The sequence below is a fragment of the Electrona antarctica genome, assembly GCF_951216825.1.
Source record: "Electrona antarctica genome assembly, chromosome: 2".
Taxonomy (NCBI): Eukaryota; Metazoa; Chordata; class Actinopteri; order Myctophiformes; family Myctophidae; genus Electrona; species Electrona antarctica.
The window spans coordinates 13773864-13794528 of NC_136807.1; the positions used below are offsets into that span (position 1 = coordinate 13773864).

Consider the following 20665-nt stretch of genomic DNA (forward strand, 5'->3'; position numbering starts at 1 on the left):
AATCTATAAAATGCGACCCCAATTAGCTGACTGCTGCGTGTGTATGAACAGTGTGTGACCCGACGACCCCAATCATCTGCCCGGGTCAATAGGTCGTACTCTAAGCAGACACAGACAGACATAGGGACAGACAGACAGACTGACAGACACAGGGACACGCATAGCTATTTAAGTCGGTGTGTTTTTTTCCCCAAAAACCCCATCTCACCTGAGTCGTGTTGATGACGTGGGTGTGACTGGCGGCAGCGGCAACCGGTTGGAGCTCCTGGCCGTTGCCGAGCCTCTCTGCCCCATCGTCCCTGCCGCGAGTCTGCGGGGGGGGGCTTCGAGCGGCAGGCGGACCCCCCTGTGTCTGCGGGGGGGTCCGAGCAGCAGGCGGACCCCCCTGTGTCTGTGGCGCATTCGCCTTGGCGCCCGCCGCGGCCTTTGGAGAGTGCGTCGTAGCGGAGTTGCGCTTGGCACTGGGTTCCAGGGACGGCGGCTGTTCTCTGGCCGCGTTCGCAGGCTTCTCCGTCGCCATTGGCTGGTTGATGCCGGCCCCGCTCTTCGCACCGACCGGGTCTCCCGCCGCCTTGTCGCCTGCCGCTAAGGGGGTGAGGAGATAATAATCGTGATAAATATCGTGGAGATGATACAATGTTTCCACGATATCGTACATAGCGTGATGCAGACAATGCACATTCTGTGATTTGCAGTTCTTCTATACCTTAATTTATACTTCTGTAGAACGGCGGTTACATTCGCCAAAATAATAAGTATGTTCAAGGTACCAAAAGTTAACTCTGAACTTGGTAGATCTGCTTTTAGCTTCTGTGGCCCTAATACATGGAATGACCTGCAAACTACATTAAAATTGACCACATTGGTAAAAATATCGTGAAGATATTGTGTATCGTGATACTGCTTGAAAGAATATGGTGACATTATATTTTTCCATATGGCCTACCTGTCGCCTTGTTCTTCAGGGAGCGCTTGACGCCCCGCTCCGCCTTTCCACCGCCGCGCCTGGACTCGCCGTGCACGGGCGAGGAAGAGAGAGGTGGAGGTTGGGACTGCGACGACGACGACGCGGTCAGTTTGGGTTTTTCCACCGACGGAGAGGGAACAGGCTTCGGCTCGCTCTTCGTCGAAGGCACGGCAAACTGCTCCTTGTTTTTCTTGGTCTCCGGTGTCACCGGAGCCTTCTCCTTCTTGTTTGACTAAACACAGAATGGAAAAAAAGGAAAAAAATAAGTTCAGTCAGGACAACTCAAGAATGGATGGAATATACATTTATTGAATATAAAATGAGCAATATATTTATTATGGTTTGGCGATGAATTGGATCTGCTTTTTAGGTACCGAGATCAAGCGCATCAGTCCCATCCATAGGGACTCCGAATCCCCCCGTACCTAAACAGCAGATCTAAAAGGACAGGTGGTAGCTGGGGTGGAGGAGGGCGAGCAGCAGAAGTTTAACCCATTTTGACCTGAGATCAGATTCTAAAAATTTCTAAATGTCTAAATCCGGACAGTTTTCTGAAAAAGCTATGTTTCCATGTCAGTCGTTCTTTTTTTCAAAGCAGCTGCTATTTTTCAATAGCTAAAGCATAACATAATGCTAACACCAAAAGGGGTTCCCGCCCAAAATGGGTTAAGCAGACAGCAGCGCAGCAGTATCAGTGTGTGCAGCACTGCAGCAGCAAACAAGTAGGCAGATCGAGCAGTGCAAACCTCCAGTTTAAATAGCCGGTATGTAGATGGAATGAGTGTGCGATTGGATGAAGTGAATCAGGTGAATGATAACGTGATGCTGAGGCGGCCCAATGAACGGCCGGCAGCAACTGCACCGAGGTTTCCTGACTGAACTTGCTCTGCGCATGTCTGTGACGCGTGATTATGAATCCCACCAACGTTCTAGGGTAGACCTTCCTCACCATGTGTCTGATTGGCTCCCGGGAAGGCATCGTTTTACTGAGGTTAGGCCGTTCGGGTTAGGTTTAGGGGGGTGCATACTTAGTTTAGACTAGTCATTGGTTAGACATGGGTTAAGGTTAGGTTTAGGTGTGCTGCCCCGTGGGAGGTTAGGTTTAGGGTGAGGGTTTGAGATAGGTTGTAGTTGTAGGACTAATGACTGGTCGCAAAAACGAGAACTGTCAATCACAACGACTACTGGCCAATCACAGCAGGGCTTTCCTAGAACTGCGGTGGGATAAATAATAACGCGTCTGTGACATCATGTCTGTGACATCATGTCTGTGACAGGCGCACACCGCTCATTAGCCTGGAAACCGGATGAATCTGCCACAGGGAAATACATTTCCCTGGGGAGATTGAATCTGGCACTGATCAGGTTGAATTACATTTCGCTCACCCCCCAGAGTGGTGGGTGACCAATCAGAGCCCACTGTTGAAAGTGAGACACTTTTGCTGTGACGTTGGAATCCGTTTTGTATAAACCTGCCGGTTCCAGAATAATATCTGCGCCGTGATATTAGTCTGGCCATGCAAGCCTAAAAACCAAGAAGCTGACCAGAGAGCGTCGGTGTGTGTTTGTAGGGAGGTACTGTTGTGTGTTAAGCCTGCATGCCACTTTCTAAGCCAGGAGAAAGAAACAGAGTCCGCAACACTGGTAAGGAAAACTCAGCTCAACTGGTTTATATAAATGCAACGTTTCGATCACTGGGTTCTTATTCAGGAATGTTAATTGAATAATTGCAAGTAGTCTTGCATTAGCCAGACAACGACTCCACAATCTCAGAATGCTATATATAGTCTGGAACTACACCTCCCAAAATCTGAGGTAGGATGCTCTGCCACAAATGGACGATTCGTCTTATCGTTTTAACGCCACTTTTTTTTTTTTTTGGCATTTTGCATTTCTGACATAACTTCAGAATATAATTGACAGATAAATGAGTAAGTAATATAAAACGAAAAAAACAATAATATTAACAGGTAATGTAAATGTTGCAGATACAGTACAAATAAAAAAGTATAAAGCATAAATATAAATGCGATAAAGAAAACAAAAAAAAACAAAAAAAAACTATTAAACAAACTGACAGATTAACGCCACAATGTTAAGCTACACTTTAACCCCCTTATGGCCACCCTAATTAACAGTGCCTTCTACCTGCACTATTCATATTTAACAGTGCCTTCTACCTGCACTATTCATATTTAACAGTGCCTTCTACCTGCACTATTCATATTTTAAGCTACACTTTAACCCCCTTATGGCCACCCTAATTAACAGTGCCTTCTACCTGCACTATTCATATTTAACCCCCTTATGGCCACCCTAATTAACAGTGCCTTCTACCTGCACTATTCATATTTAACCCCCTTATGGCCACCCTAATTAACAGTGCCTTCTACCTGCACTATTCATATTTAACCCCCTTATGGCCACCCTAATTAACAGTGCCTTCTACCTGCACTATTCATATTTAACCCCCTTATGGCCACCCTAATTAACAGTGCCTTCTACCTGCACTATTCATATTTAACCCCCTTATGGCCACCCTAATTAACAGTGCCTTCTACCTGCACTATTCATATTTAACCCCCTTATGGCCACCCTAATTAACAGTGCCTTCTACCTGCACTATTCATATTTAACCCCCTTATGGCCACCCTAATTAACAGTGCCTTCTACCTGCACTATTCATATTTAACCCCCTTATGGCCACCCTAATTAACAGTGCCTTCTACCTGCACTATTCATATTTTAAGCTACACGACTTTAACCCCCTTATGGCCACCCTAATTAACAGTGCCTTCTACCTGCACTATTCATATTTAACCTCCTTATGGCCACCCTAATTAACAGTGCCTTCTACCTGCACTATTCATATTTAACCTCCTTATGGCCACCCTAATTAACAGCGCCTTCTACCTGCACTATTCATATTTAACCCCCTTATGGCCACCCTAATTAACAGTGCCTTCTACCTGCACTATTCATATTTAACCTCCTTATGGCCACCCTAATTAACAGTGCCTTCTACCTGCACTATTCATATTTAACCCCCTTATGGCCACCCTAATTAACAGTGCCTTCTACCTGCACTATTCATATTTAACCTCCTTATGGCCACCCTAATTAACAGTGCCTTCTACCTGCACTATTCATATTTAACCCCCTTATGGCCACCCTAATTAACAGTGTCTTCTACCTGCACCATTCATATTTAACCTCCTTATGGCCACCCTAATTAACAGTGCCTTCTACCTGCACTATTCATATTTAACCCCCTTATGGCCACCCTAATTAACAGTGCCTTCTACCTGCACTATTCATATTTAACCCCCTTATGGCCACCCTAATTAACAGTGCCTTCTACCTGCACTATTCATATTTAACCCCCTTATGGCCACCCTAATTAACAGTGCCTTCTACCTGCACTATTCATATTTTAAGCTACACTTTAACCCCCTTATGGCCACCCTAATTAACAGTGCCTTCTACCTGCACTATTCATATTTTTTTGAGTGGTGTAAACCACTCCTACAACTGGCTTTGTTAGTTTACGTGTCTGTCCGTTTACGTGTCTGTCCGTACCGAAAGATGAGCATGGTTGTTGCTATGGTCACCCAGTTCACACGGGTGTGATTTCAGCTTTGTTAGTTTACGTGTCTGTTCGTACCAAAAAATGAGCATGGTTGCTATGGTCACCCAGTTCACACGGGTGTGATTTCATTACGTCAGACCACAGTTGATCAGTCTATATAAGACCTTACACCACTCAGTTCACACGGGTGTGATTTTTAATTCATCGTTTTAATGCCAATAGAAAAATCTGTGATATACACACTATATCTCATTTTCACGGGGCGATCATATAGTATAGACACTCAGTCCTGGCGGTAACTTCACCATTATGCCGATTTTGACCGAATAGAGCGAATCTGGGGTCGTCATTTCCGGTTAAACGGAACATCAACATGTTGTTACACAGTCATCTGTCCGGGATGCTAAGCGATCATCGTTTATTTTTGAGTGGTGTAAACCACTCCAACAACCAGCTTTGTCTGTATCTATGTGTCTATGTATGTGTGTACCTGTACGTGTGTGTACCTGTACGTGGGACCCAAAAAAATGAGCATGGTTACTATGGTCACTGACATTACGTCAGACCACAGCTGATCCGGCTATATAAGACCTTGCACCACTCAGTTCACACGGGTGTGATTTTTATATCTAAGTCAAATTAAGCTCTAATCAAGCCCAGGTGTAGAAGCAGGGACGACATAGTGCTAAATGGACTGACCATGAGGCAGGGCCAGGTGTAGAAGGTGCTAAATGGACTGACCATGAGGCAGGGCCAGGTGTAGAAGGTGATAAATGGACTGCCCATGAGGCAGGGCCAGGTGTAGAAGGTGCTAAATGGACTGACCATGAGGCAGGGCCAGGTGTAGAAGGTGATAAATGGACTGACCATGAGGCAGGGCCAGGTGTAGAAGGTGCTAAACGGACTGACCATGAGGCAGGGCCAGGTGTAGAAGGTGCTAAATGGACTGCCCATGAGGCAGGGCCAGGTGTAGAAGGTGCTAAATGGACTGCCCATGAGGCAGGGCCAGGTGTAGAAGGTGCTAAATGGACTGACCATGAGGCAGGGCCAGGTGTAGAAGGTGCTAAATGGACTGCCCATGAGGCAGGGCCAGGTGTAGAAGGTGCTAAATGGACTGACCATGAGGCAGGGCCAGGTGTAGAAGGTGCTAAATGGACTGCCCATGAGGCAGGGCCAGGTGTAGAAGGGAACAGTGCTAAATGGACTGACCATGAGGCAGGGCCAGGTGTAGAAGGGAACAGTGCTAAATGGACTGCCCATGAGGCAGGGCCAGGTGTAGAAGGTGCTAAATGGACTGCCCATGAGGCAGGGCCAGGTGTAGAAGGTGCTAAATGGACTGACCATGAGGCAGGGCCAGGTGTAGAAGGTGCTAAATGGACTGACCATGAGGGAGGGCCAGGTGTAGAAGGTGCTAAATGGACTGCCCATGATGCAGGGCCAGGTGTAGAAGGGAACAGTGCTAAATGGACTGACCATGAGGCAGGGCCAAGTGTAGAAGGTGCTAAATGGACTGACCATGAGGCAGGGCCAGGTGTAGAAGGGAACAGTGCTAAATGGACTGACCATGAGGCAGGGCCAGGTGTGGAAGGGGATCTTCTTGTGCATGGTGAGGAGCAGGAAGCCTCCCTTCTCCTTGTACTGGACTCTGCTGCAGGACGCCTCGATGTCCTCCTGCAGGCGACAGCCCCACTGACGCCCATCTGAAACGTCCACACACACACACACACACCAGTGTTGATTTCGTCGACTAAAACTAAGGAGAAAAATGTTCGTCGACTACCTTTTTTCACTGACGAAAACTAAATGAAACCTAAGCTATGATGACTAAGACTAAATATACAGACAATTGTCAACAAATAAAAACTAGACTAAAATGTTAGGAAGGGGACTAGTGGACAAGAGATCCAGTATAAGTCACTTTACACTTGGTTGCATGTTGAAAATAGCCGATCTACAAGCTCACAACGCGTCGCATTGCGACGCGTTGTGAGCTTGTAGATCTGCTATTTTCAGCAAGTGTGAATAGTCATTCAAACACTAACACATTAATTTGTTAACTCTTTTCTCGTCAAGGTTCAGGTCTGTCAAGCTTTTCACCCGCCTCACCCTTGCTTTGAAGAGCCCAAAAGCTGATCCAGTGAACCGAAAGTAATAAATCGGTAATTTCCGGGGCAAGCACTAGCTATAATTATTTCTTCAGAAACGCCAACATAGTAACCGCAATGTCGCAGGGGATTTTTATTTAGCTCCTAAAACAATCTGAGCTTCAATTCCGAGAGAAACGCAGCAAAAGATCATCGCTTAAGATAGAGTGGACGGAAATGATGCCACAACGCAGAAGCAAAGCGTTGCCAGGTGACGGAGATGCCCAGAAGCGGTAAATATAATACTGGCGATTCTGGATGCATTATAATCTCTTATCTCGTCCAATGTCGACCTTGGCGAACTGTGATTTGTTCTAAAAGTCGCCCAATGTCATTTTTAGCAGAAAAATAGTTATGTTTAGAGTCAAATTCAAATATTATTTCACTCAAAACAGACAAACGGCATCATCTTAGATTGATGAATTTGGTGTTATTGGAATATTGTTTTCCCGTCAAGCCCATATTATTATTACACCCAGTACCGAAGTTTTGTTTGAAAGGTTTCTAATTCCTATTCCGTACCTGGAAAGTGCGCTTGGCAGTGTGTATCGGTGAAGGTAGTGCCGACATCCTCGGTCCTCTGCACCCCATCTCCGCAGCGCAGTCTTACGATCACCTCGTTGGCATTCTGCTTCCAGTCCACAAACACATCTGAACAATTGGAAAACACAAATTGACAATTACCTTTACCAGATGTGCAACTACTTGTAAGCCATCATGTCACCATGCGTGCACTTCAAACCAGGCATCATTTATATGAAGCTCTGCCGCAAATGGACATTCATCTTATCGTTTTAACGCCACAATTTTAAGCTACACTACCTAATTCATACGTTGTTGTACAGCGTTCTCACTTTGCTGAAAATTGTTGTCAATGTTACTGCATTGACTATATCACCTCAAGTCATCAAAATTTGATTTGTAATATTATATAAGAATTCAAATAAATTATCTAAACTCCAATAATTACACAATTCAGCAACGTGTCTGTGTTTTACATGACTTTATTGAAATTGTAGTGCTAAATTACAGACAACAGAAAAAAGAACACGCACGCACAGTACTTGATGACAAACGCGGTGTGACACACATTTAGAGCGGAAACAATCTCACATTCACACACAAACAAAATAGGCTGCACCTGCTCATGAAGTCACATTGCTCATAGCAATGCTACCAATGCACTGGCATGCACAAGTGGGTCAGGCCAATGCACTCGGGCGCACACACACACACCCACATAATAGTGAACTCAGCAAACTCATAGTAGTGCCTTCTAAAATAGACTGTGCCACACAGGCCCAAAGGCAGACAACCATGTTTGCCTCAACGACAACCACGTGTCATACTACCTTCCCCTTTCTGCAAAAGAGTATGTTACAATACATTAGAAATGGCACATTTAAGCCAAGCCATTTTGAATTTCTAGCGAGATGTGACGGAGATCGATCCATTTCGACACCGATACAAAACGCCGTCACGTGACAATTACAGGGTACCTTTCATCATGCTGTTGTCAAAGTTGTGGCGTCCGCTGAAAGTATCATGGTGGCAACGGTGCCAGGTTCCTCGCTGCCATGCGCGGAGCTTGAGAAAGGCCTGTGTCCTGATTTAGTCTTCTTCAATGACTAGAGCCCTTACTTTCCCCTCTGGCTGTTCAATGCTCCGTCATATCTCTCTCCCCTCTCTCTCTCTCCCTCTCCCTCTCTGCTGCTAAAGGTCGTAAAGCAACACCCAATCCCATCCAGCTGAAGGAGTTATATTCCCAGTGCGGCCTGCTGCGTCATTGTGCTTTCAGTATACCACGGCCCCAATAGAACCTAGCGTCATTGATGCCACGATAGCTTTTTCATTTTCATCCTCGTTTCTCTCCCTCTGAGAAAAAAATCACACCCGTGTGAACTGAGTGGTGCAAATCCCCCTCCCCCCACTCCCCCCTCTCTCTCTCATTAGCAGGCAACAGTGCAATACTATCTATCTGTCTCTGTTCCTGGCACAACAGCGCCCCTACTGGTACTCATGAGTCACACACAAACATAGTCACAGGTCACAGAGTCACAGGTCACAGACATTGCTGTTCCTTGGAGTGGTTGCACCACTCAAAAAAAAAAGAAGATCAGCTACGTATGTTGTATATATTATATAGGTTCTTTGAGGTGCATCACGGATGCATGAGAAGCTGTTGTGTAATGTGACATGTACAATGTCGCATTGAAGTGACATTTTATATCTGCCTCTTGGCCAGTTCCCACTTGTAAAAGAGACTCATTCTCAATGTCTTTTTTTAGTGGTTAAATAAAGGTTAAAATTAACAAAATAATGCATACTGTATACTAAACTAAGCAATTATAAATTGCTATATTATTATTAAAAATATTCACATAAAGGCACCAGTGCAATAAACAAATACAGTTTCCTCTCAATGCTAAATGAATCCATGTTTTCTATGTTCTTGTAGCAAGAGGGTGTCTCTACTATCAGTACTATGCTACTAGTACTGTGAGCCTTGTACAGTCGGTGTAAGAACAGCAGTTATCTGGCTGAATCTGACAGACTGAGCCAAGGAACGCAGGGCCGTAGGACCCAGGCAGTGTTGACTAAAACTAAGACGAAAAATGTTCGTTGATTACCTTTTTTCACTCACGAAAACTAAATGGAAACTAAATGATAACTAAGATATGACGACTAAAACTAAATATACTGACAATTCCGTCAACAAATAAAAACTGGATTAAAAATAGCGGATCTACAAGCTCACTGAAAATAGCAGATCTACAAGCTTGCAACGCGTCACGCTGCGACGCGTTGCGGGCTTGTAGATCTGCCATTTTCAGCAAGTGTAAAATCAGCCATTACGACGGCACCGAGGACCGCCAAAATACATTTTAGTCGACTAAATCAACTGTAGATTTGGTCGACTAAAAGCGCATGATATTTAGTCGACAAAAACTAGACATTCCAGGCGACTAAAGAGACTATGACTAAAACTAAAATAGAAATTTGCTGCCAAACAACAGTGGACCCAGGAGGAGGAGGAGGGATTGCGTGCGATGAACTCTATCCCTGATACGCATCACCCTTCTCTGGCCTCACACTTCACTACACATGCATAATACATCCATCTTAACGTAGCTAATTGGGAGAGACTTCATTTAAACTGAGGCTAAAAATACAACAAGTTAAACTGACTGTAAGATTGAATAAGGTCAGTACCAGTATCCAGATTTAGTTAGTTACACAGCGGACCCCACACTTTATTGGCCCTGCACCCCCTGTTACCTCCTGACCTAGCTGACGCACCCCCCAGAGCTATGTGTCTCAGTATTTGGCCGAAAATTATTTTTAATATGATTATGGCAAATAATCAGTTAGTATATCAGACCAAATTCCAATGTTCCATCCTCCAGTGACCCCCCCCTTCCTCCAAAAAAAGGGAAGGAATGTCACATACTAGGCAAAAAAAAGAAAAGATAAGAAAAATGAATGTCGTATAGAAATTGTGCAAATTTAATTTAGCAGGTAGATACACTGTGCACAACGTTGTTTCTTCGTCTGTTGTTATGTATGGAAGTTCCCGATGTGCCTTGCAACTATGGAGCCGGCCAGAAACTCTACATCTGACCTCAAACCCTTAGATATCCATATATGGAGCTGACCCGTTCTGACATTCCATATGTTGATCGTACCTCATGCATCCTTCCTCTTCGATGTCTCCCTTTTGACTGATACCTGTCCATTCAAACTCTAGACGGGCCCGCCCCAAAGTTATTAGTGCAGCCGCGCCTGGCAGCCGGCGAAAGCCTGGCCCTACCTGGGCCCTCATCAAACACACTCAAGACACTGTCCCCGCTGCCACCCTTAGAACTCTGTATATGGAGCTGACCTGTTCTGACATTCCATATTGATCTGACCTCATCAAACCCTGTACACCCAAGACACACTCCATACTGTATATGGCCAGTATAGACTTCATTCCATATGTTGATCTGACCCCTTTATGCCAAAGCGCCAGCACTCACCCAGCAGTCTGCCGTCACCCAGGCGGATGCGTGCACGCGACCTCGCCCTCAGGGCATCTTACTGGTAAGTGAGAAGGCTAATTTATTCATTCACTTGGCTATATAAGAGTACAAAAACAATTACAGTCAAAACTACAAAAAAGAACAATAATCACTTAACCCATTTAGACCTGAGGACGATTCTACAGAATAAGGCCTTCTAAATCCTGGCAGTCTTCTGAAAAAACCCATGTTTCTGTCAGTCGTTCTCAAACATTTTCATGTCAAGGAAAAATATATGTAATTGGCCGCTGACCCCCATCTGAAAATATGTTGATCCAGGGACCCATGTAAGTCGCTCTGGATTAAGAGCGTCTGCTAAACGCCTAAATTGTAAATTGAAGAATGAGGAAAGATGATGAGCAACATCCTTCTTTTCGCTTTTGCACAAACACCAGAGCTTTGAAAAGCAACGGAATCTAGCTGCCTTTCTGAAGAAATGACCGACAGCACAGACTGAACTGATGCTGTTGGTGGGGAAGAGAAGCCGAGGGAGACAGCTAGAGCATTCTCGTGACCTTGACAACATCCAGTTTCCCAGATCATGGGGCTGAGTCTCTCTCTCCCTCAGCTAGGATTACAGACAGTTAGTACTTCAGCGTGACACAGAGCACCAAGATAGCATGTGTGTGTGTGTGTGTGTGTGTGTGTGTGTGTGTACTGTGTAACACAGACAGACACCTAACACAACACCCACACATACAGAGATCTAACCCACATTTAGGCCTGACTTCGACATTTAAAAAATATCTTCTAAATCCTGACAGTTTTCTGAAATACCTATGTTTCTATGTCAGTGGTGCTCAATATTTCATGTCAAGGACCCGAAAAATTATATGTAATTGGCCGCTGACCCAGATCTGAAAATATGTTGTTCCAAAGACCCTCAAGAAACAAAGATTTGAGTTAAAATCATTCGCTCTGAAAGAATATAAGATGTATAGGATTTTTCAAAAATAGCATATCTACAAGCTCGTAGCGCGGCACTCGGTGCCGCGTTATGAGCTTGTAGATCCGCTATTTTTCAATAGCTAAAAGTATAACATAATGCTTAAAACACCAAAAGGGGTTCCCACCTTGTATGGGTTAAATGACAAGTTAGTTGAAGCACACAGATGGACACCCCCCCCAAAAAAGGGCCAATGATGGCATGCTGCTGCACTAACCGATCAAAAACAAACTAAGCCAATTAAGCCTTTAGGTTAAAACGTGTGTGTGTGTGTGAGTGTGTGTTGCACATAAACAGGTAGCCTATCCCATTCACAATGGCATTGTTCAAACAGTGTTTGAACTTTTAGCAGGTCACTCTGTAACGGTTTATATAGATCATGGTTCTGGGGTGCGGCGCCAACCAGGCAGTTGTATCCTGACAAAATGTTTAATTAAGAGGGTAACCGTTGCATAAGGCTGTGAAGTTAACGTGTTCCGCACCACACTACACACCCTGTAAAGTCACTTGTAACACAATAAAGCACATGCAGACAACCGTAGATTGCAGTTAATAGGTTGTATATATTGAAACGTTCAAAGCACATAGGTTCACCACAGTTCAGTGGTGAACGGTTGGTGCTGAGAAATGCGCTCTCTTGTGAGATCAATTGAATGATTCATAATAGCCTAATTTTTCTATAATGGTTTAGTTTAGATACAATTTGGAGACCAGAGACGCATCGCTCCAACGATGTGCACATCGTGCGGTGCGCTGCTGTGATAGAAGAAGTTCTTACCTCGACATGAAAGGGGAAATAATCAAAGCAATAGCAATGCATTCGTTTCTGGTTTAAATCAAATTAAGGTAGGCTACAAGATAAATGTGTCACAGTCACAGAGGGAGCTTTACCACGAGAGACAAGAATCCATGCATTGTTTTTACATGGCGTTGTCGGTCATCAAGTCTCACTGTAAACTGTCTGCCTTGAGTGCTTCACGACCAGATGAATCACCGTTTCAGCTTAACCTGTTAACATTGTGTGATTAAACATTTTTCCAGTTTTTCATGTGTTTATGAGGTGACAGTGACACCCTGGAGTCGTTTTTATGTGCAATGGTGTATTAACTTTGTATTTAGGGTTTCTTCCTGGAGGCTGAACCCTTGACAGTCAAACGGGCCAATGAAATAAACAGTAATATAGTGACATCACACTATCAGCCCCTCCCCTAACCCCTCCCCTTTTATCATACAACTACAGCTGTGTGTGCGGCTTCAGATCAGGTGGATCGCCACCCATCACCACCCACCAGGCAAACCAGGCATACTTAATGAACTGGTGGGAGTGTCCACATAAAAACAACATTTTAACAAATACTGTACACTTTTTTTGAAAAGATTATACCTCCTTATATAACAACCTGATGATCATGTTTTAGGGTGGAAAAAATTTGCGGCACTCCATCTTTAAAGTCAAAACTGCCTAGCGACTCCTCCAAGGCTTCCGTGTCACTGTGGTCTGTGTGGCCCCATGGTGTTAACAACAGGCAGGCAGAGCGGAGTGGTGCGAGGCAGCTGATTTATTCTTCATTGTATGACGTTGTCGGCGTGTCGCGTCACCCGCGTGGCAAAAATAACGAATCTACAAGCTCACACCGCATTGCATTAACGACTCATTTTAACTTTCAACTCGGCTCTCGTTTACCCACGGCACCGTCGTATGATTAAAAAGCTTAGTAGGGGAGCCTTCTCCTGCTGCAGCTGGGTACCCCTCTCTGCCTCTGACTGAGGGAGAAAACGCACATCATTTCTTTATTTATTTTTTTCGCGAACCTTAATTTTATATATATATTCAGTTATTCATTTATTTTTTTGATTTGAAAATTCGTTAGAATATGGAATATTCGTTGGCAGCACTAATGAGAGGGGGAGCGGTGGTGGAGTTAGTTGCTTTAGCAGACATTTTGAGGGTCCAATCTAAAAAACATAAAACTTAAAGCAAGCATTTGAAATAAGAGCAAAAACAATAAATGTAGATAGACTTTAGCAGGCAATCCAAAAAGCACAAACAAAGCAGACAGAAATTTGCACAAATGAGGGGAGCAGGGCTACACAAATATTATGCTTGGAGTTTTAGATTTGCAGTTTTAATATCACAAGTGTTGCGTTTCTGTTTCAGTATTGTAGGAGATATGCATGTGTCCATCTTTCTTTAGTTATTATTATTATTTAGTATTTCCTGCATTGACAGGAGATGTTAGATACAGTACATCAAGCAGCTCTGTTGCTCTGCGACAGACCGGGTGTCTGGTTTTCAGCATGGAGGCTAAATCAAATCAAATAAGAAACAAAGTCAAAGCTCACTCTGCCTTTAAGCAAACTAAAATAAATGCTATTAAAACTGCACGAAACAACAATGCTTGAGATGGGATTTTGCTGTCTGATTTTATCCTTTACCCAGCGCGCCACCGAGTGGCGCGCTACGAGCTTGTAGGTCTGCTATTTTTGAAAAATCGAAGAACGACTGACATAGAAACATAGCTTTTTCAGAAAACTGTCATTTTCAAACAGACATTTTTCAAATCTGATCTCAGGTCAAAATGGGTTAAGTATTCTAATGATTTCTAGGCAGGGAGACAAAGGGCCCGGGAAGTAAGGGCTCTTAAGGATTTCCTAGAAGCTTTAGCTGTCAGGGGGGTTTCTGCACTTGGAAAGGATCATGAGAACCTTCCATTTCTGTTGAAGGTCCAGTTGAAGGTCCAGTTTTCTGTTCCATTTCCGACGTCAAAATTTAAAAAAGAATCTTCAAAATCCTGACAGTTTTCTGAAATACCTATGTTTCTATATCAGTGGTGCGCAATATTACATGTCAAGGCCCCCAAACATTATATGTAATTGGCCGCCGACCACCATCTGAAAATATGTTGTTCCAGGGACCCCTCCCGAAAGCAAAGATTTGAGTTAAAAACGTTTGCTATGAAAGAATATATTCAAAGATTTGCACATGTTCGCGATTTTTCTAAAATAGCAGATCTACGAGCTCGTAGCGCGGCACTCGGTGCCATGCTATGAGCTTGTAGATCTGCTATTTTTTCAATAGCTAAAGTATAACATAATGCTTGAAACACCAAAAGGGGTTCTCGCCAAGGATGGGTTAAAGGCAACTTTACATTTTGATGATCACACAACACGTTGTGAGCTTATAGATCTGCCGTTTTCAGTGTGTGTGACATGGCGTGTACGAATCAGGCATTGAGCTCGTAGAAAGATCGATATATCTCAGTCCTTCCAACAACTATTCGCCTCTCCAACACTACTCAACTCAACCAATCGTAATTATTAGATTAGGCCGACACAAATGTCCATTTGAAAAGGACTTGTCCTCTTATCTGTCAAAAAAGGTGCTTGCTTATTGTCTGTGGCTTATACAGCACAGCAGGGTGTGAATGCACACATGTATATAATCCCATTTTGGGCGGGAACCCCATTTGGTGTTTTAAGCATTATGTTATACTTTAGATATTGAAAAATAGCAGATCTATAAGCTCATAGCACGGCCGCGCTACGAGCTTGTAGGTCTGCTATTTTTGAAAAATCGTAAAATGTAGTGCAAATCTTTGAATACCTATATATATTCTTTCAGAGCCAACATTTTTAACTCATATCTTTGCTTCTGGAAGGTCCCTGAAACAAGTGTCGGCGGCCAATTTAATACATATAATCTTGGGGGTCCTTGACATGAAAATGTTTGAGAACGACTGATATAGAGAACATGGGTTTTTCTGAAAACAGGATTTAGAAGACATTAGTAGAATCTTTTCTCAGGTCTAAATGAGTTATCCATCGACCAGCCCGGCTGCACTTGAGCTCTCCACATCGCTTCGCCAACAAAGCGTTCACCCAATAGCGCATTATTTACACTGGAATGGTGAGGTGTCACCAAACAACGTATTCACCATTATATCCACAATCTGCCTAATGCACTGTGTGCACAGCGATAAGATAATGAGGCATATTACAGCAATACATACATACTATAGGCTGCGTAACATGAGAACTTTATGCAAACTGTCACAAATAGGATGTTGGCCTTTTGTTTTTAAAGACTAGAGACGGGGGTTCCAAAGGTAACACATTTCACTGCATTTAGACCTGAGAACGATTCTATAAATGCCACACGATTTTTCAAAAATAGCAGACCTACAAGCTCGTAGCGCGCTATGAGCTTGTAGATCTGCTATTTTTCAATAGCTAAAGTCAATAGCTAAAGTATAACAGTGCTTAAAACACCAAAAGGGGTTCCCGTCCAAAATGGGTTAAAAAGGTAGTGCAAGTGATATTATTTGGTTCAAACAAAAAGTTGTTGTTAAAAATTTAATTACTATATTGTGATAGTAATCATTGCTATAGAGTGTTTGTTCAGTAACAGAGGTCTCCCACAACGTTTTCAGGTAGGTGACAAAGTTTCAGCCCATCAGGAGAGAGTAGCCATTCAAGAGCTTAATTCTTATAGTGTTCCAGTTCCAATGTTGTCTGCTCATTTCTTGGTGTCATCACTTACAATTCCACTTGTTTAATCTGCGGCCTGACTGCGTTCTCTATCCTAATAAAATTGGTATCCCAGTTTCAGTTTCTTAAAATGCATTTTCTGTTTAATAAAAACATGGAGAGACATGGAGACTCCTGTTGCTGCAACAAACAAACACTACTGTAAATAGCAATGAGTATTATCACAATATAGAGCTTTTTAACACCATTGGCCATGAATGTTTTGTACACGTTTATACTTTTAGACCAGAGTTAAAAACATTCACTTTGAAAGAATATATATTCAAAGATTTGCGCCACATTTTTCAAAAATAGCAGACCTACAAGCTCGTAGCTTGTAGATCTGCTATTTTTCAATAGCTAAATTATAACATGTTTAAAACACCAAAAGGGGTTCCCCCCCAAAATGGGTTAACAACACCCCTAACTCGAATCGTAATGGTTATAATGAAAACATGATAAAATGAAAAAGTTACTTTTCAGGATTCCAATTCAGAAACAGCAAAAAAATTATCCAGGACTCACTCCAAAATATAGCAAAAATAGCAGCTCAAAACGCGTCGCAGTGCAACACATTTTTGAGCTTGTAGAACTGCTACTTTTTGCTACTTTTATGTGACATTCTAGAATGACGAAGCAGGGCATTCATTTATGAAGAAAAAAAGTTTAAATACAGAGATAAAGAGGCTTCTGCAGTTCTGCTATGTAGCCCTCTGGAAGTGAGCGTGAAAATCACAGCGCCCACCAGCCCCCCCCCCCGCCCCCCCCCTCTCTCTCCATCATCAAAGTAGCCCACCACCCCCTGACTGAAAGTAGAACGACTAACCTTTCTTGTGCTCGACGACGACAACTCCTCCCGCCGCTGCTGCAGCAGCGGCGGCGGCGGCTCTCTTGGCCTCCCTGCTCTCCTGGTTGGCCCGGTCTTTCTGCTTCTTCTTGCTGGTGGTGGTGGAGGAGGAGGTGGAGGAGGAGAGGTCTGCGGCGGTGCTGCGGCTGCCGTCCACTCCGCCTGCAGCTCCTCCTCCTCGCTGTTGAGCCCCGCCGTGTCGGCCCACCGCCGCCTCGCCGCCAGTCGCACTGCCGCTGCTGCTCGCCATCTTCAGGCACTTGGCGCCGACGGGCCGCCCGACGTCACTGGAGTCACTGTCGCCGCTGCTGCTGCTGGGGTCTGGATCTGAGGTGTGCCTCTTCCTGCCCGGCCCGGCTATCTTGGCGATTGTTACAGGTCCGAACTCGCCCAGAACGGAATCAGGGTGACTGGTGGGAAGGGGGGGCTGTTAAGGCTGCGGGCAAGAAGCAGTGAACAAGAAAGGGAATTAGGGTTATTGAGTCTGAGGAATATGGGGTATTATTTATATTTTTCCACAGAAGTGTATATTTGTATGTCTCTAAATCTTCTGGTGAATTGAAAATGGAGGACCCTGATGTAAACAAGTCTTAGCGCTTTTTTCTGGTTTTATCCTCGTAGCAGATTTTGCATTGGCCTGTACTTTCGTTCAACGGTACCCATTCTACAAACTGTGAATACAATTTTCAATCAATCCATCAATCATATTGTTTGATTGCTGTGTTATCCTGTGACATAGTTGTTTACAAAATGCTGTACCCCCTCCAACTGTACATATACTTTCCCCATTTTCAACTGTTTTTATTGTATTGTATTGTATTGTATTGCTTTTTTGGCAATGTAAACATTTGTTTTCTCATGCCAATAAAGCTCCTTTGAATTTAAATTCCATCAATGAAAATTATGTTAAATTGCGTGAACGTAATAGGTTATTTGTTCGTAGTCTACATTTAAATTCCAAACAAATTCACACACACACACACACAAACACACACACACAGTGTGGCCAGTAGAGGGTTCCTTGTGACTACAATTCTCAGAATTAAACATGGAACAGTGTTTAACATATGGCTAAACACCTGTCCCCTCCATATTGCTAGGTAGGGAATAGCCACCATAACATTTAGCCAGCTGGAAGGGTGTTGATCCTTACCCCGTTTTCTTAGCATGGCAACACAGTAAACAACGGAGTAGCAACTCGCTACACAGTCAAATCATCAGTTTTCAATCCATTTGTTGACTTAATTTATATCCCCTACAATTTGTTGAGATATATATATATTTGTTTTAATCCTTTATTTACCCAGGGTAGTAGCAGTAACAGTCTTTGTATTGAGTTGTGCTTGAAATGTACTGTAATTCTGCAAACTGTTAATAAATATATCAATCAATCTTATCAAACACATTACAACCTGGGAGCTGACCAGTGCAACCACAGTCTGATACTGTTGGCCACTAAGCAGCTCCACTGAAGCAGTTGGGGGTTCAGTCAGTGCCTTGCTCAAGGACACAGTGGTGTTGGGTGAGTGATGACAATCACTTCCCGACCCAGATTTTTGCTGCCCGTCGGGGGAATCAAACCGGCAACCTTTCGGCAACAAGGGCGCTCCTCTAACCCTTAGGCCACCATATGCTTCTTTTTGTTTACAATTGTGGTTATTTCTTCCTTATTTTTTGTTCACACACACACACACACACACACACACACACACACACACACACAGTGGTCTTAGTTTACATCACCAATAATGCATTACAGCCAAAGGCCAGAGGAAGGGTGGAGTAAGTTTCTAATAAATACAAAGGAAACGAGCTGGCTTGCTGGGAATGAAGTGGTGTAACATTACATATGATGCATGAAATGAATGTACTGTAAATAAATGTAAATCGCTCATATATACATAAGTAGCTTAATAATATCTTCAGTCCTGTGCATCCCATCCATCCCACTCCCGTGCAGCCCACAGATTTGTGTGCCTAAAACGAATACTAGCAATCTAGCTAGCGGCTATAACAACAAGTAGATACAGTCAAATAGCAGATCTACAAGCTCACAGCGCGCTGCGAGGCGACGCGGCGAGGGCTTTGTAGATCAGCTATTTTCGACAACGCGACACCGGCCGGTGCACGACGATCATCGAGGCATCGCATCCCCTCTCTGGCTAAATGACTTTGGCCTCAACAACAACAACAACCACCACCAAATGACACCAAACTGGATTACAGACAGAACACATATCACATGTCTCTGTCACCTCATAGAAACGACACAAAGGATCAGTCTTGGCCTCTCGTAGATAGATGTGTCTTATATCGATTCTGACACTTTTTCAGATTGAAAATGTCATAAATCGATAATTCAAAGTACAAATACATCTACGGGTCTAACTCTAAATCTTAGGCTAGGACAGTCTGCAATTACAACCTGTAGTAGTAGTAGTAGTTAGAAGTACGTAAAAACTATACACTTACGAGCTGTCAGTGTGTGTACAGTGCGAGCCAGGGGTCAAATAATCCCGTCCCGTACAGTACAGTACACAACAACAATGGCCGAGGCTCGCTTGCTCCCTCGGTGTGTGTGTTGTCGTAGCCCGGCTGCTAAGCTCCTTGAGGCGGGCTGAGAGGGCCGCAGCGCCCCGCTAAGCTGCCGCACTCCTCTGCTGCTGCCTCCTCCTCCACCAGACACCACCACGGTGTTTCTGGAATGTTCCAGCCGGCTGCTAAGCTCCTTGAGGCGGGCTTGAGAGGGCCGCAGCTCCCCGCTAGCTAAGCTGCCGCTACCGGGTCGGTGTGTTGTCGTAGCCCGGCTGCTAAGCTCCTTGAGGCGGGCTGAGAGGGCCGCAGCGCCCCGCTAGCTGGCGCACCGTGCTGCTGCCTCCTCCTCCACGGTGTCTCTGGAATGTTCCAGCCGGCTGCTAAGCTCCTTGAGGCGGGCTTGAGAGGGCCGCAGCGCCCCGCTAGCTAAGCTGCCGCACCGGTCGGTGTGTTGTGTTGTCGTAGCCCGGCTGCTAAGCTCCTTGAGGCGGGCTGAGAGGGCCGCGGCGCCCCGTGCTGCCTCCTCCTCCACCACGGTGTTTCTGGAATGTTCCGCTCTTACCCAGGACCCATTTCATTTCCTACGGCTTTAGCTGAGCATATTATACTCCATGTGTAGAAGACGCGGCAAAAAATAATAACAATAACAATAATATGTCTTTCGGTGTGTGATTCCAGCAACGGACAGAGACGAGAGACGACGGTAATTATCGACACTTTGTTTTTAGGAACAACACAAACTGGTCAAAGGAACGAACTGAGCGACTCAGGCACTTCCTTACTGCTGTGACCACGTGACCGCAGAGTGGGAAGGAGATAGGGGAGGATCTCTCTCTCTCCCATTTCTCTCTCTCTCAATTCAATTCAATTCAATTCAATTCAATTCAATTCAATTCAATTCAATTCAATTCAATTCAATTCAATTCAATTCAATTCAATTCAATTCAAAGGAGCTTTATTGGCATGAGAAAACGTACGTTTACATTGCCAAAGCAGAAGTGGAACAAGACAATCAAAATAAAACAATGTATTTACAAATAAATATTGGA

General features: G+C 44.2%; 1 protein-coding gene across 5 annotated transcripts in view; it reads right to left on the reverse strand.

The window, feature by feature from the left end:
* The window catches only part of usp19 (ubiquitin specific peptidase 19), a 60626-nt gene extending 40212 nt beyond the window's left edge, over window positions 1-20414 (reverse strand). For 4 of the 5 annotated variants that reach the window (XM_079496071.1, XM_079496072.1, XM_079496070.1 and 1 more), the window contains exons 1-6: window positions 19554-20414; window positions 17061-17517; window positions 7223-7351; window positions 6120-6256; window positions 947-1199; window positions 209-585 (exon numbers count right to left, since the gene is read on the reverse strand). In XM_079496071.1, the coding sequence (XP_079352197.1) occupies window positions 209-585; window positions 947-1199; window positions 6120-6256; window positions 7223-7351; window positions 17061-17331 (1167 nt within the window). In that variant the 5' untranslated portion in view covers window positions 17332-17517; window positions 19554-20414. Of the gene's footprint in view, window positions 1-208; window positions 586-946; window positions 1200-6119; window positions 6257-7222; window positions 7352-8199; window positions 8358-17060; window positions 17518-19553 lie in introns of those variants that run through there. The other variant, XM_079496073.1, reaches the window with a different exon arrangement.
* Window positions 20415-20665: the final 251 nt, after the last annotated feature.